The sequence below is a fragment of the Fundulus heteroclitus genome, chromosome 16, assembly GCF_011125445.2.
Source record: "Fundulus heteroclitus isolate FHET01 chromosome 16, MU-UCD_Fhet_4.1, whole genome shotgun sequence".
In the NCBI taxonomy this organism is placed as follows: Eukaryota; Metazoa; Chordata; class Actinopteri; order Cyprinodontiformes; family Fundulidae; genus Fundulus; species Fundulus heteroclitus.
Genome location: NC_046376.1, coordinates 15,104,479 through 15,122,363, shown reverse-complemented (window position 1 = coordinate 15,122,363; position 17,885 = coordinate 15,104,479). Strand labels below are relative to the sequence as shown.

Here is a 17,885-nt window from a genome sequence, read left to right as displayed (position 1 = left end):
AAGCAACATATTGTCACATGCAATTTGACAATAACGCTAGTTGGGAATTAGCTTGTTTTTTTAAAATGATTTAATCAATGCTTCTTCTTTTTACAAATATGTTAATATTATTATCATTGATCCATTTTGTTTTTAGTTTGATGAAGTTGAATCCCAGCACCATAAATAATGTTTTAAACACTTCAGACACATTCTTTAAAGAGTTAAATTCACCTTTGAAAACAAGATATTTTTGGTTTCTTTTGGTAATAATTCTGTTTTTACCAATTTATTTGTGCACACATCTGGGCTGGTTTGAAAAGGCTTAATGAAATTACCTTCATGTAAGGTTTCAAGGGTGTATTCTTAAATATAATTGAACATGGTCCTCCTCTCAGCACAATGTGAGCATCTTCAGTACAATCAATAAAGCAGTACAACAGGCCAGCAGAGTTTTAGAGGTTTTAAAGGTTCATAAATGGTGCTGTCAATAATGGAAATAAGCTGAAAGGGAGATTAGTTGAAAAATCAATGGTTTATTCGTACACATGATGATCTCATGTTTATGCAAACTTTTCATTTGAACAAAGACTCCTTTTCTTGTGAGCACAATTCTCACCCCAAAACATTTTTCTAATCACTGCCTAAAAAAGCCAAAATATTTATTAGGTATTTTCTGAGAAATAATTTGCTGTTTTCTTTTAAATAAGCATGCCTCTTTTACACACTGCGCCTTTATTTTATTAGTTTATGTGTTAGAGAAAAGTAGTTTGGCTGCTAATTGAACACACAATACTGTAACACAAACAGACATCATTCGCTTTCTACCCAGCCTCTGCAGGGCTTTGCAAAAGCAGGCGGCAGAGAGATAAATATTGTGATTTTGAATACCCCGTGTAATTTTTTGGGATCAGAAAACTGGGATTATCCAGCATTATCATTTTATCTGAATAATCTGGGTCCGCTGCTTGCAGATCATGAAACAATAAATGGTGACTTTATGCCACTGTGAACTCTGGGTAGGCCTGGACGATATAGAAAAAAGAAATACAGATAAAATAGAAATCATATTGATCGATATCGGTAATTCTGGAAAAAAATTCTAAACATATTTTAAGTGCAGCCCTGGTCATTTTAATTTGTTGCTTAATGACCTATTTTTTAGATAAAGAACACACAAACACTGAACTCAAACTTTATTCCACCAACTTTTTACCAAAGCTGCAACTTTAAAAGGAGAGAACCATAACACGGGCTCTCTGCACTCTTAGAAGGGGGCGGAGCTTGGCAGCGGAGCCTTCCTGGGTCTGTGTTTGTGATTAGTTGGGAGGATGTAATGAGTGTAGGATTATAGGCTAAAAAATAAAAGGAAGGAAAACTGTTCTTCTTTTGAACTTTTTAGTGACCCATTTTTTTTTTCTATCCCACCATAAGTCTATCAATCGTTATATATTGTTATTGAATTATCATCCCGCTCTAACACTGGGTTCAGCTAACTGCAAATACACTTAAAAACATACCAAACTAATTATGAATCTAACAGAATGTATAATTTGCTATTTGTAAAGGTTCAGAAAAGTATTTTTTAAAGGCTGACTGACATTTTCATTGTCTTTAAAAATGTTTAGAAAGCAAACCGTGCTCCAAGTGCTGGTTTTGTTGGCAAACATCTTAAAAGCTTGAAAGACTGATGCCATCACTAATGCGGAAAGCCCATTGGTACGTCTCAGCAATCAAGACTGTAAATTTAATGAAGCTGATGGTGATACTAAGATACACACTGATAACTTTCTTCTCAGAGTCACACTTCCTGTATTTTAGTCTTATCTCAATATCACTAGAAAATTCCCCAGAATGTTTCCACTTCTAGAAGCACGGTGGACATCAATATTTTATGGTAAATAATCAGACGGGCTAAATGATCCAGAAATGCATCTCAGGATTAGAGTTGTGCGAAAGCTTTGGACTTTCATAAAGGTGCCTTGGCAAAAATTGGGCTGTGTGCTGCACGACGCATGTCTTGCAAAAAGAAACAGGGTGCACGTTAATCTTTGTTGAAATACATTTTCTTTCTTTTGCCAAAGTAACTTCCTTTAGATATGCTTGAAAAATGGATCAGACATTTCAGATGCTAACATAGAAGTCCAACATGTTCCCAAGTACACATATGACACACGTGTTCCTTATGTTACATGAAGCATGATCCTACAGTGCATAACATAACAGTAAATAACACTCAAAGCATTACACACCGCAGTGCAAAGTGAGCACGTCACTAGCAGAAATATGGGACAGCATCAATATGATACACTGTAACTTATCATTTGAGTCCAACCATATTTAAAATGAAATATGTTGTTTACAAAGGACTATCAGAGCAGTCTCATAAATATGATCAAAATCTAACACCACACACCAGCAATCTGCCAGATAGAGTGACTGGCTCCCCTTCTCAGGAGAGAAAATCATTTCTGTATGTCACATTTAGTTGCTGACCATTTAGCAGCTAAAAATCACAGAGGGAGCATCTCACATTGCTTTTTTTTCTGCATTTATTTCAGAACTCTACAAGCTTCAGCACATCTTAAATAACTGAGTCTATGCACAACCCTCAGCAGAGCGTCATTGTATGGACAATTATAAGAAACATATGTAGCACTTTCAGTGATAAAACTGATTGTGATTCAATTGTTGATTCTTTATAACTAAAACTATTGATTTAATGCACAACAAAACACTTAAAAAAGAGTTTACAATGTCATAATTAGAATTATTTGTTGAAGTTGTTGTTTCTGTGCTGTAAAATTGTCCTGAAAAAGAGAGACACAGGATAAGACTAACACAGCAAAAGCAAACAACTGACCTGCATAGAAATCTACTAATGCTTTAAATGTATGTAAAGAAGATGTTTTACAGCAATATTATCCTTAACACTGCACATCTTACTCAAACTACCATCAGCAAAGTGAAACGTGATGATGACAGCATCATGCTTTAGGAACGTTTTCCTTAGCAGGGAAGGGAATGCTGGTCATAGTTGACGGAAAGATGGAAGGAGCTAGATACAGGGAAATCCTATCATAAAACCTAATGGGGGTTGCAAAACAAAACAAACAGCACAACAACAAAAAACATGAAATTGCCGTGAAATCATCCACCGGCAAGAATACAAGTCTACAAATACAGCCATTTCTACAAAAAGCAGCCCTAAATATAGATTAGGAATCGGTACCAAAGCTTAAACATTGCTGTGCAGTCATGCAAAAACGAAGCCGTTACATGCAAAGCGAGTATTAGCACACAACAAACCCTTTGTAGCAGTAGTTGTAATGAAAAGTGGTTCTTCAAAGTAAGGGGAGATCACATGTACATCACACTTTTGGTCCGTCACATAAAATCCAAACAAAATGCATTAAAGTTAGCGGTTTAACTTCAAGGTTAAAATTTCAAAGAGAACATTGTAAGAAACAACAGCAGGCAAGATCTTCAGCGGTGAAGAAGATCTTGCCATTTCTGCAAGATACTGTATACTTCTTGTGAGGCAAAGACAGCTAAAATCATTCCAGCTGTCCTTCTAGTCATTTTCACATGTTGTCTAAAAAATTCCTCCAGCGTGCTCCTTTTTGGGTGTCAGACTGACCTACAGCTTCATAATAAAACACAAAGAGGAAAGGAAGAATCGTGGCTATGATGGGTATATCTCTGTCATTGTTGGAATTTTAACTTAGACTTTAATGCACCACATGTGGACAGCATTTTGCCAGACTCGGATACTGTACAAATCTTTGACATTTATCTACAAAAGAAACCTAAAATGAATCACCTCTTACAGAAAACAATCTAAAACGCAGACATGCACTTTGGTGACTCTAATAATCAACATTATTTGATTCTATATTACTTTTAATGAATTTGGCCTTATGGAATGCTTTTTGTTGGCCTTCTTATTGATCTACACAACAATTATTGTCCCTCAGTCTTATCATAATGTGAAATGTTGTATCTGTGCAGTTTGTTCTTGGAAATGCCAGGAACCTTATCGTTTTAAAAGTGTCATCTTGTGCCATTACAACAATTACTTGGTAAGGCTGCAAATTAATACGAGTAGCGCGTGAAAAACAAGAGCGAGTTGCTCCAAAGGAATTTAGGGCTATCCATTTAAACTAGTATCCCATATGCTGCAGCTAAACAGGTGCAGAGTTTTGTCAGTGGTCGACTTAAGTGATTGGATCCAGCCCGTTTTCTCAGGCTAGCCAATATATCATGTTCAAACTGTCATATTAATTGGTTCTGCTCAACTGAACAGGATCTGCAACATTTCCAGGATGTTAATTTCAGCCTTTGACTCTGATGTACTCAGGTATAGCTTTCAATTAGAGTTGCTTTTTGAGCTTTTCTTTCAACTAATATGCATTTTGATAGTGTTTCCAGGCTGTGTGTAAGGAGTATCGTTGGAGGATGCTAAAAAACACACAAACTGTTAGTCTTTCATATGCATGAAAGCAGCTCTTAGTGAAACTGCATCTGAAAAAAAATAAAACTACATTGTATCGATTTATCTGATAATTACAAGTCTTTGTTCTTTTTAGTCATTAAGTTGTTTGTGGAAGGTGTATGTTTTTGATCTGACCATACCATTAGCTAATGCGTTTATGTGCTGATCCACAAGGGAACTAGGATCGCATAACAGTTTCCTTTTAGCTGTGAATATCAGTGGGTGAGTATTGAGGTCAATACAGATCAAACTGAGGGAGTTTTATCCTGAAGAGCTCCAATCAGCCCGTCATAGGATGAAATAAGGGGCAAAAAAGTAAAGAACAAAAATGAAGATAATCTTCTTCAAGAGGAGTGATAGTTTGAAGTCTTTTTACGGCACAGATGAACTGTTATATAAAGATCTGTACTTCATGTTTATTTCTAGATTTACGAGGAGACATAAGGGTTCCTCTATAGGCAGCAATGATAAGATTAGAAACAGAATTTGGTCTGTGATGTAAGATAAGATTGTTCAAATTTTCTGTCTGAATTTCATTGTAGCTTAAAATAAGAACATTAAGAATCGGACAATGTGCATCCTCCTAGACTTTCTTTTTATTTCCTTCATTGTCTTAATCTATTTCAGTCTTTTACTTCCAATGGTCACTGGAGAAGAGCTTCAGATCTCAGCATTGCAGCTTAGTGATGTGAGAAGAGACGTACCTGGCTTATCCACTGTTGAAAGTGGGATGGTCTTTGGAGGGAACTCAGGAAGAGAGCGGGGAATAAGGTTTTGATCAGGACCAGCTGTCATTGCTGTCCTCCACTATTCAAGTCCACAGTCCTGCAGAAACACAAGATAGTGAGTACATTTAGATAGAGGCTTTTTTATGATTAAATCAGTTAAAGTATTTGAATGTTCTTGCAGTACAACACATGTAATATTGCTGAAGCAAAAATAAGTAACATCAATGTGTTAAAGAGTGATGTTAGTGTACATGAAAATCATACATTTTACTATAGGGCAAAACTTATAATATATTTTATAAGTTGTAAAGATGAAATGCAGTAAAATGCAGTGCCATAACATATTCAACTTTTTTCCATTTTGTTTATATTATAACAAAAACACAAAATGCATTTTATTGCAATTTTATATGAAAGACCACCACAGGGTGTCTCTAAACTTGTTTTGAATAAAGGAAAGCACAGATTTAAAGGTGGTTTAAAATGTAACTATCATTTTGTCCGGCTGTATCTCGATATCTGCTGAGAGAGACTGCATGGATTCTGCATCTTTCAAAGCGTTAATGACGTCAACTTCAGAGCCATGGCAGTGCTAAAAGAAATCTTGCTGCTATTAACACAGGGCCGTGCCAGACAGCATTGAGGACAGCAATCTGCGTAAATGTGAAAATCATTTGCTGCAGTGCTTAGAGAACTTTTCAGCTTATGCAAGACTGGAAATAAAGTACATAAAGGTGTACAGAAAGACACAGCAAATGTAAATATGTCTGATTGCAAACAAGCAGGTCAAGGAAATAAAATGCAAATGAAAAACTATGGTTGACTGGTGTAATAATGCTAAGCCTCTAATAAAATCTATGTTGTCACTAGGAATGCATGGTCATTTTGGGATTGTATAGTGCTCATAAGAGTGGGGTCTGTCCATCCTAAAAATGTGTTTTGAGAAACGAAATCTGGTCAACTGCTGTTGAATTGTAGCCTAAATGATACAGAGAAAGGTGTGCAAATGCTTTTTATACTGTAGAGATTGCCATGCTTATAAAAAAAAAAAAGGAGCACAGGAAATCAAATGTGTCAAAAACTGTGACAATATCAGAAAAATATATTTCAAAGAAGAATAGTATCATTCTTTGTAAAGGGTGTTTATTTAAGCTACTGTTGCCTTTCTGTCATCTTGACCCAGTTTGCCCATTTTGGGCAGATCAGTCGTTTCTGAAATTATCAGATCAGTGTTGCCACATTTATTTATTTATTTGTTTACGTGTCCTGTCTGGCAGGATAGGACTAACAATTCCTTTCTTATTGCCAAAGAGAGCCAAATAGATTTACTTTCACAAGTGGAGCATTACTGCTTTTGCTATAGTGCACAGTTTGATATGTATGGATGGACATTATTTTGGGATTATTTGAAATGCATTGGACACATAAACAGAAAGGAAAAGGAGAAAGAAAGGAAGATATAAAGGTGAGACAAATGTTAAAAGGAATAGGAGGTGACAAAAATAGAGCAGAGGAAAAAGAGGGTACAAGATAACATCCTTGGAGTCTGCTTCTACACCTGCTGAAAGAAAACAACAACAACAAAACAGAAAACAGTATCACAGGTACAAACCTCCTTTTTCTCAATAAATTATGTATTTACTACTTTCAGGATAGAAGGACCATTTCACCAGGATGACAAAAAGTGTTTTTGAGCAGGATTACCAACTATAGCTTTTAACTACTGTTGCCTTTCTGTTGTCTTGACCCGATTTGCCCATTTTCAGCAGATTTGGCTGTTTCTGAAAATTTCAGATCAATATTGCCATATTTAAAAAATACTTTAGTCCTTTTTGTTCCCCATTCTGATGGGGAACAAAAACTTCAGCAATTCCTGTTCTCTATGTCTACATGACTAAATGTCTTGAGTTGCTGCTGTTATCGGCAAATGTTCTGTTTGTATACAAGCCATTGAACACTTTACCTAATAAAGTGGATCATCAGTGTATAAGTAGATTATTATTAATTATATGTGTGTGTGTGTGTGTCGATAGGTATAAAAACAGAAAGAGAGCAACCAAAGTGCCTGTAACTGAAAGATGACAAGTGGTCTTGGCCTGATTTTACTGCTTGGTTTTGCTGCTGCTCAAAAGCTGTAGCACGCTGATAAAATATTTAATATCCTCTATCATATTGCCTCTTTTCATGTCTACGAATAAAGAAATCTATTTTCACACATTTAGTTTAAGATTCCATTGGATCAAACAGGAAGTTAACTAAAGCAAAAACATGTCGTACAGAAGATAATGAAGATGCAGTAAAAAAAAAAAGCCACAATGGATTCATTATGTCAAGATTGTGATGGATAATACAGACAAAAAGAGTTGATGTGAATTAGGGCAAGAATGTGACCTTTTAGTGTTTTGAAATATTGAAATTAGAAAAACACACTTCTGGTTAGTGCCCCATCTCTCAAGTCACTAGAATATTTAAATGATTAAGATAAGAAAATAATTCCTTTATTGTCCCACAGTGGGTAAATTCGGGTGTGACAGTGGCATACACAAAAACAGCTGCACACAAGCAATTAGCAATTAAAAAGAAAAAAAAATGAAGACCACATAAATAAATATTATATTAGTGGATATTGTTATTACATAATTATATCCAGTGAATAGCTTTAAGGCATGAGCACCAAAGAAATACTCTAACAATGCTCAAGTGCCGAGGTCAGATTCAGGTTGAAGGAAAACAAAAACAAACCAAATCCTCTGCTATTACCTAAGCCTGCTCTGATCGCTTGAAATGGCTGCGGTTTTGTTTTCCTCCTCGAAGTTGCACCTTCGCAATACAATGCCTCCTACTCCACAACAGACCCACCAGGACCCCTCATTCTGGCCTGTGGGTCTTTTTGCTAAACAAGTACACATCCATCGTCAAGAGCAATGCAACAAATGACTCATTTGACCAGCCTTTTTTTTTTGTTTAGTTTTTTTTTATCCACGTTGCTATAAAATCATGTCTTTGTTTGTTTACTTGTGCTGCTCTAATCACAAACATGTCACTTCAGGGGAATTAATTGTGTTATTCATTGCAAGCTGACCACCATATTTCTCCCTTCAAATGCCCACAATGAAGGGGGAGATATTACTTTAGTTAATAAATGGACATGCACGCCCTTGATTGATACTTGCAGTCATACATTGGGTAATACAATAAAAGTACCCACATTCATTAAATTTCAATTGTTTGCCTGCGGTCAAAGAACGAAAAAAAAAAAAAAAAAAACACAGATTTACAGCCAGTGGGGCTTGGAGAGAAAAATATTTTGTATATAAAAAGGACTGAAACGTTTATTTTTTAATTTATTCTACCCAGCAACAGGTTTAAATGTTTTTTTTTTACAGATAAAACCTTCTCTGCTACTGAGTCAATATCAGCATACTTTACAAGAACAAGACATTAGTATAAAATATCAACATGATGTTTTTTTTTTTAATTATTCAGATAATCACTGCCAGTGAAATGATCTCCAGGTTATGCAATCTAAGGACTCGGAGGCTTGTTATGAGTGTTTCCCTGTAGAATAATTGTATTTGTATTGTATTGCATTTAACATGATATGTAGGATGTTTGTCACACATTTGATGCCACAGTTAAAATTTGATCAATACAAACAAGAGAAATAAGGGTTTTTCCCTAAGCCTGTTTGGCTTTATCACAAGCAATTAAGATTTTTCTGAAGGTCAGCTCATGCACAAGTAACCATGAACTATTATTATCAGGAATCTTAAACAAGTTTAGCCCCCTACTTCTTCGCGGTTCATATATAATGCCCCTAAAACTGTTTAAAAATGAAGGAATGAAATTCTTAATCTACAGACATGGACAAATTTGTTGTTACCCTCCCGGCTTATTGAGGCAATGCTTCATTTCCCCTGGAAAGTGGTTTTATTAAAAGCAGTTGTCTAATCTACCCTTGCATGCCCTTGGTATGTGATACAATAATCTTAAAACTGTGAACTACTTTCATGTTCATTCTTGAGATATATGCTGCAATATTATAACATGGTTTTATTGGTTCGACTAAAGAGACTATTAATCCTTGTGTTCTAGTTGTGTTTCAAATGAAAGCTCCTTCCAGATCATATTTTTGATCCATGATCTAACCTTTATATGCTGTAATTAGCTGTAAGAGAACGACACAGAATGAGAGGGTGTTGACCCATCAATACACCTCTGATCCACCTCGGAAATGAGCTGTGAGCATAAGAGGGATTGTGGAACAGAGTATGCCATATTGTTACAACACAAACCAAAGACACCAACATTAGCAGCATAGTCCACTGGTGCAAATAGTCCATTTATTATGAGACATACAATATTTACAGAACCTAATGCAGATAATAACATGTGGAGAATAGTATTGAACAACTTTCCTTCAGTTTATGGTGCTGAAATCCCTTGGACAGCCAGCATGGGCATTGTGGGACAGAGCTCAGCCAAACATAGGGAAGGTCCCTAACCTTCCCTATGCATATTTGACATGCATATTTGACAGGTTAATGCTGCTTAGTTATATACCATGTCCCTTCCTGCACCCCCAAATGCATTACCTAAAAGCCCACAACACGATTAATCCACAATCTCGACACACTTACTTGTATGATGTGAATGACAAAACGATCCACAAAGGTATTTCGTTGTTACCTTTTTTTACTACAGATCGGTGATCTGAAAGTGGCTTAGGTGCTTAACCTTTAAATGTTCCACTGGAAGCAAAAATTTTGCTGGAAAGTTTGGTATTGTTGAACATGGGCTAGAGAATGTATAGACCTGAGCTGTGTGAGGGTGTCATATTAAGTCTAAATGTCCATTTTAAAAATAAAGGCTATAAAATGATACAAGATAAGCAGCTTCATGCTTCTGTCACCACAGTTGACAACAATATTATATTAAGTATAATGTTTATAGAGCTTTAGGCAGCCTAAAAGGAAATGGATGCAAGATATTTTGAAATGCCAGGTCAATGAGATGAGATGCACAGAGCTGATGATAGAAAACAACTTAAGCAAACCACCTAAAATCTTTCAAAGGGGTCATGACAACAAATTTAATATTATGTTGGGTTGTGGGGGTACAATATCATCTGTCGTGCACTGATGAGGTCGTGTGAATGTCAAGAGCAGGTACCAAAGGCCCTGCTCATGGGTGGTCGGCTTTGTTTCTTTGCTTAAAAATGGACAAATCAAAGAAAAGTTTATAATTCTACATAGGTTGTCATCCTGTGGAACTGGGTCCTTCGGGGGTTTGCAGCGTAAAGAGCGTGATCTCCTCTGCCATCATCTGTTGGGGTAGCAGCATCAGAGCAACTGACTTAAAGAAGCTCAACAAGTTGATAAAGAAGGCCATCAACCTCAAGAGATGACTTTACAAAGAAGGGTTTGTCATAAAAGGAAGAACATTATGGACAACCCTAAGCATCCTCTTCATCAGACTGTTGTACAACAACAGAGTGCCTTCAGTCAGACGCTTCCCCAGATCCGCTGTAAGACAGACCGGTACAGGAGATCCTTCCTGTCTGCAGCCATCACCATCTACAGCAACTCGTTAAAGAAACCCCCACTTCTACTTGAGAAGAGGAAGGCTACTAAAAAGGGGAGCTGTTATGTCCTAGAGTGCTCAAAAATAGATGGAAGGTTTATTCGGTCGTGTGGTTTTGGGTAAAGTTGTTCAATAAATTGCGTCTTGTTGAGTCTTATGTGTGCGTTTAGCATGTATAAACAACCACATTTATGCCTGTTTTTTTTCCAGAAGCACACATTAACGTCACTGTTAAGGAAGGTTTGTTTCTAACTGATGAATCAGGTTAACTAACTGAGTGACCAGCTAAACCATTGGCCCTTATGCTGCCAGTTGCATGACGCGCCTGTTACAGCTGTGAAGCAAGCTTGCCGGCGCGGTTGTATATTTTGCTTTGTACTTCGGTCCCACTGGGTGGATGATGAATCATGCCACCAGGTTAAAGCCTTTGGTTATCTTGGCCTCGCCTGTCCGACATCCTGCAACTTAAATACTTCCACCAGCCATAATACTATTGTAATGGAGATAGCTTCCATTACATCAGGAAACTTGATTATTGATTGAGTTACAGTCCAAACAGTTGCATTGTTATATTGTTGTATTTTTGTTCAGACATTTAGGTGTACCTTCTTGAGATGCAGGGGACTGGCCATCCATTCTGTGTGACGAAAGTGTCAATATATGAATGTCAATTTATGTTTCCTTAAATTTCCAGATGTTTATTTTCTTGCTTTGACAAAACTCTTGTTGTAAGCACCTAACTCTTCCTGGTTTGGCTCCTCAGCAGGGTGTGGCAGCAAAAGGGAGAAACAAGCTGCAGGTGCTGCTGAAAGCTCTTGGAGCAAACCATTTGTACGGAGGGTAGAGCTTTAAGGAATTATGTTTAATTTGAAGTATTATTTTTATTGACTTGAGATTTGTTTAGTTGAAATGATTTGCATTTATGTAAATATTTGTTAGGTTTCATTTACTGTTTTTGGGTGTTATTTTTGTGTAAGTATGGTTGTTTATTATTTTCTGATCATCCCCTTCATTGGGTCATTCGAGCAAGACACTCAGGGTGCACTGCTATAAAAGGCAGACGTTGTTGTTGTTGTTCAGTGTGTGTGGTGTGTTTGGTGCAAGTCCTTAAATAAAGCCACCTCAAAAGTTATTCATGGTCCTGCCTCTATATTCAACGTGGAGCCTCCGCCGGTCAAAAGCTGACAACTATACTAATGGATTTGTGATGGAGTATGGTGCTGAGAAGACAGGTGTGGATGGAGGGGGCAAAGGCGAGTTTGAACAGTTTCACAAATATGGGAAAGTGGTCACTCAAATACTGAGAGTTCCATGTTCTTGATCCCAATACACATGAACTATTCAAACCAAGAGAGCATCAGAAGAGACACACATGCTTTAAAGACTTTAAAGTATGTGTGACAGGAAGCAATCTTCCTCACTGTCTACTTGTTTCCCCTGTGTTTTCAACGCATCAACATACATAGCTAGACTAGAAAGTGTTCCCACAGTTTTGTTTGTTTGTTTGCTTGTTTTACACAGAATGTTAAACTGAATTGTTAAAAAAATAATAATTGTGATTTGTGATCACTATGGCCTAAATTACAAAGGATGCTATTAAATGTTTGTCGGTTTCAAGTTGTTTCAGAGAGTTTTTTTTTGTTGTTGTTGCTTATTGTGGAAGGGTACCAACAAATGCCTGCATGTCTGTAAATAAGGGCCTGGGCATCCTCCACAAGTCTATTTGCTGTGGGCGTTTGGGCATGGAGAAACCTTGATTATCTGTGGAAAAAAATAGAGAATTCTCTCTCTTAACAAACAAAAAAAGTGTAATATAATTGCAGTTAATGCATAGTCTGAATCATGAATCAGGAAATGACTGGGCATCCTCCAGATTTGAATTGCACATAGAGTAGGTGTGAAATGGATTTTCCAGCCAAGTTGCTGTTCCTAATCCAACAGGGGAATAGGGAGTTTAAGATTCTCTTAATATTAATGTACTGCATGGATGATTTATTTATTTTTGTTATATATAAAGTTTTTGTCAGCAATTCTTGATTAATCAGTTATGCTTCTATAGTGTAGAGCATTAAATATTACTCTTTAAAGAGCATGATGCTTTATGAGTGTGTTTTCACACTTCTGTTTGCTATGTAAATAAATATATGGACATGTGTTAAAAATGCAAGAAAATAAATGTTGTGTGTTATGTTCTCTATGCGAAGCAGTAAACAGCAGATGGCCACGAAGGCCTCTTTAGCGCTATGGATTTTATCTAACTACCCACCTGAATGACCTGTGCTGAGCATAGCAGCTGATGCAGAGAGAGGAAAAAAGTGAGAGTAAACTGTTTGCTCCTGTTTACTTCAGTTCCACTAGACTGCAAGGCCAGAGGAGACATTTGCCATGCATGGAGAAATTAGCTTGTTTATCAGCGTTTTGATTTCCATCCCGCCTCGCCGTCCCACTGACATTTTAGACGTACATGATCCATGACTGATTCCCAATCAAAACCACAATGACAAAGTGCTTTGCTTGTGCCGTTTCCATTGTTGTATAATTAAATGTTTGACGATAAGCACTGAGTATAATTAGGAAAAGAGCCTTATGTGCATGCTTTAAAAAAAATAACCTTGAACAGTACACATCTGTCCTGTCAATTGGATATGCTCCAAAGATTACTAGTGAGATATTGCACCTCATGTCCATATTTGTTGCTTCAAGGTGATTTGAGGTGGTATATTAGAGTTTTATTTATTTTTCCACTCTATGTTGGTGTTGCACCCTCAGACCTCCCACTGTACTTTGGAGTTAAATAGAAGACAGCACCAAAGTCCTTGAAAGGTTACAAAAATCTTTAGCCATTCATTACCGTAGGGTGGGCGGGGGGTGGCGAGTGAGGAAATATAATGAAAACTAATACTCTTTCTAGTCACCAAGCTATCTGTAGATATGTTTGATATCCCATTACAGGCCCAGAAGTAACCACAGTTCTATACTGTCAAGAGACAAACATAATCCAGAGGGAAATTACCCATCAGGAAGGCAATACTGCTACTGAGATGCAATTACCAGGCCACTTGTGAGACTTTCAGCCCAGTGTCCATGGATGAATGTGTATGAGGGGGGTCGATATGTGCATAACAGCTCTCATGTTTAGCAGACTAAATTGGATTCTTTCTTGGAGAACAGTTAATTTAGAATATGTCCAAGATGCAAATGATTGATGTTACTATATCGTAACAACTTTGGTTTTGTGGTGCAGAGCAGTCGAAACGGGGGGGAAAAAAAAACATATTTCTGCGAGAGAGGAAAAAGCTTTAACACTGGAGCGATGGAGAAGTTCTTGCAGGCTTTCAGGATGGCTGGCTGGTTGTGTGCAAATTTCCAAAAGCACAGACCTTGCTACGGCTTTATAATACATCACATCGCAAAATGAAGCAGGAGCTGTGTTCATGTGTGTTAGTTTTTAAATAATCTGCATGTCTCACAGAGGATTTAGTGCACCAATTTAGCACAAAATCACATAGCCCACAAACAAAGAAAACCGCACGGATTGAAATGAACATGAGTGTAAACATTTGATAAGGATTCGCCTAAGGCAACTGCTATGCTTTATTATTGATATAAAAATCTAAACCACTAAAAAAAAAAGACTTGCCCCTGCTCTGTCCTGCTGTACATATTCATTTACAGGCCTACTGAGTTGTTCAGAACATTTCTGGCAATTGCAAATAGCTTCCCGTTACCCCCGAGATAAATATCTCAAGTCCAGGCCGTTGCCAGCAAACGACGAATCATTTCCTTTAATTTGATAATTAATTATAGCTGCCTTCCATGTAACCTTAGATGTAGTATGGGGGAGAGGGGGGGCTGTTTTCACCTATTGCTATGGAAATACATGTGGATAAGAAATAAAACTGCCTGCACGGAGTTTGAGCCTGGCATGCATAATAAATGTATGACAAAACAATACCCCAGGCACCCCAGTATTAATGATATGCAGTGAACTCATTATTAAAGTTCCAAAACAGCTCCTGGAGTAACACAGATGGAGTCAATTAAGCAATGAGCATACTTGCTTGCCTGCCGTTTCATCTTCCTTCTTTTATCTCTGGCATATTACTCCATGGATGTAATTAGCTGTATGTTTCTCCTTACAACATAATGTCCAGTGATAATACCAGTTATTTTCCCTTGTAATTTCAAATAATACCCTGCTAATAAATGTACCAAATTTGCTTTCACAATGTCCTTGGGTGTTTCATTTGCACTGCAAGAGGTGTTGGGGATAACGTTGCACTAAGCTGCTCTTTTTTTGTGCTCTTTCTGTTGCCAGAGACCTGATGCCTTCTACGCTGGAGGGGCAGATCACCATGGAGAAGACACCCAGCTACTTTGTGACTAACCATGCCCCCAAGCGCATCCACTCCATGGCCAAGGACATCAAGCTTATTATTGTTGTGCGTAATCCTGTCACTAGAGCCATTTCAGACTATACACAGACCTTATCTAAGAAACCGGAGATCCCCACCTTTGAGGTTCTGGCTTTTAAGAACCGGACGCTGGGGCTTATAGACGCCTCCTGGAGTGCTTTGCGTATAGGCATATATGCACTCCACTTGGAGAGCTGGATGCAGTACTTCCCTCTTTCCCAAATGCACTTTGTAAGCGGGGAGAGGCTGATTGTGGACCCTGCAGGAGAAATGGCCAAAGTGCAGGACTTCCTGGGACTGAAGCGGATTGTCACAGACAAACATTTCTACTTCAACAAAACTAAGGGATTCCCCTGTCTAAAGAAGCCAGAGGACAGCAGCACCCCCAGGTGCCTTGGCAAGTCCAAAGGAAGAACTCACCCCAAAATTGATCCGGATGTGATTCGACGGCTGCACAAGTTCTACAAACCCTTTAACATGATGTTCTACCAAATGACTGGCCAGAACTTTGAATGGGAGCTGGAGGAGGACAGTGTTTCCCGTAGCTCTCAGGACTAGCATGGCACCACTGAGCCACACCACCAGCCTTCTCACTCAAACAACCATTGTCCCACTTCATGTTTAACAGAGTAACTGAGCGCCCCCAATCAATCATGGCTCTCCTTGCAGTTTGTGTGTCCATTGGCAAGAGTTTACTGACATGCTTTTTTTTTTTCTTGAAGATGGCAAACCATTATTGTGTATACAAAACATAAAATATATTTATATTTGTGTAAATGAGATGATTTATTCCTTTTAATTTTAAAGCATAGAATTGATAAAAATCACATTGACTATGGCAATGCATGTGATGAGTTAAGTGTCCTTACCTCATAAGCCCTAAGAGTAAGCTGTGCCCGTTTCTTCTCCCTTTACTTTCCTGCTGTTTGTTGCCCTCACACCCACTCACCAGCATCCCGCACAAAAAGATATTCTATTTCAACTACCAAGGCCATGAAGTGCTCTGTATTATTTCTTTTAACATGGTCTTGCTGCTTTGGAAGAAAGAAAAGAGAACATATAAAGTATTATTATACTTTGACACGAGCTCATCCTTTATGTCGTTCATGTTATGAGTGGAGACAATCCTTTTAAGTTTACCAAAGTGTTTATTTACTCTGTTATGTCACTGTTCTGGTTGCTCGGCAATTATTAATTGCACAAAAATTCAAAAAAACACACTGGCCACCACTCAATATTTTGATATTTTCACTGCAAAGGTGAAACATTAATGCGCTTACCATACACTTTAAAATGGTGACGTTTATGTTGTCCTGATTTAGTTTTACACGTTGATCCGTATGTTTCCTGTGTTTCAAACAGTTCTGCATCCGGACATGATTTTCCGTGCCCACAAAGTAGCCAAAACATCAGCTCACTGCTACGCTTCTGTTTTCCTCATGACCCTTCTTTTGTCACAGTAATACATGTCAACAAGGGGGAAGAACAACGCCGCAGGACCGAGCAGGAGTTTGTTACTAAACATCTGCTGCAGCGCGGTCCTCTGTCATTAGAGATTAATGGTGTGTTAAATAAACTGCTGCCGCTGGAACAAAGTCAATGTCAGACAGAATTTGCTGTCAAGGTAAAGCCACATACAGGCCCAGGTAAATTACCAAGCCATTAATGTATGTGCTTAACTTGAACGGGGCCGCTTCTGCCCAATAAATGTGGTGCAACATGAAGTTTATTAGCAAAGACGTGATCAACAGGGTCTTGCTGTGAAATTAGCAGTTTGCCCGAGCAATGAAGCGTCATGACCCATCATCTTATTTATTTATTTTTTTGTTGTTGTTGTTGTTGTTTTGCATATAAGTCACTCTGTGTCTCTGCTTTGTCTCTGGACTTTTCATCAATTGAGACAATCAATACAGTCAATGAGTCAATAAATACAGTCTGCTTCACATCACTGGTTGCTACAGCTATGATGCATTGCTCTCTTAATTCTTCTTGTTCTCTTGCCATGGATGGCTGGATTGGTTCACTCTCTCCAGACCTCTCTGTCACCCCGGGGAGGCCAACACCAGCAGCTACTTACACAGAGCAATTGATTCAATCAAAGTAAGCTCTGAGCTGCCCTTTACAGCACCAAGCCTGAACACTCACCTCGGAGTCGCGCCATTGCAGAGTTACAACTTCCACTTTGAGGCTTTTCTGTGCAGCCCTCCCTTGGTGTTTTCCTGACAATCTCTCTGCACTTTTACCTCGTTCACCCCCACCCCCTTCTGATCACGCGTTCTGCTCGGAGTCGATGTGGTATGCGGGAAAGCAGCGCCGCAAAAGTGCTCCGCTGTAAAGATAACCAAGCTGCAAGTATGACATATTAATCATGCATTTAGAAAGATGAGATGTCATAATTTATTCAACAACATTGTCTCTCTGTGGCTTACAATGTGTAAAAACCACCTTCCAACCTCGACAGTCCCTCCTACTCAGTGTAAATATGTTCAAAGAAATCCACAAAAGGCCCCCCGCAGTGTTATTAGGATAGATGAGGACTCCATTTTCTTTCTATGAATATGCATTTTTGCTATCATTTGCATTTTTTAGGATTACATGCTTGAGAGAGTTTCTCCCCAAAGTGAAATGCGGAATCCATTCTCTCATTAACAAAAACACATGCACAAATGCACATACACCTTTTCC

At 38.1% G+C, this 17,885-nt stretch overlaps 1 protein-coding gene across 1 annotated transcript in view; it reads left to right on the top strand.

Annotated features, from left to right (window-relative positions):
• The window catches only part of hs3st4 (heparan sulfate (glucosamine) 3-O-sulfotransferase 4), a 98,050-nt gene extending 80,890 nt beyond the window's left edge, over positions 1-17,160 (top strand). Inside the window, exon 2 of the mRNA XM_012858091.3 lies at positions 15,104-17,160. Within this exon, the coding sequence (XP_012713545.2) occupies positions 15,104-15,758 (655 nt within the window). The 3' untranslated portion in view covers positions 15,759-17,160. The remainder of the gene's footprint in view (positions 1-15,103) is intronic.
• Positions 17,161-17,885: the final 725 nt, after the last annotated feature.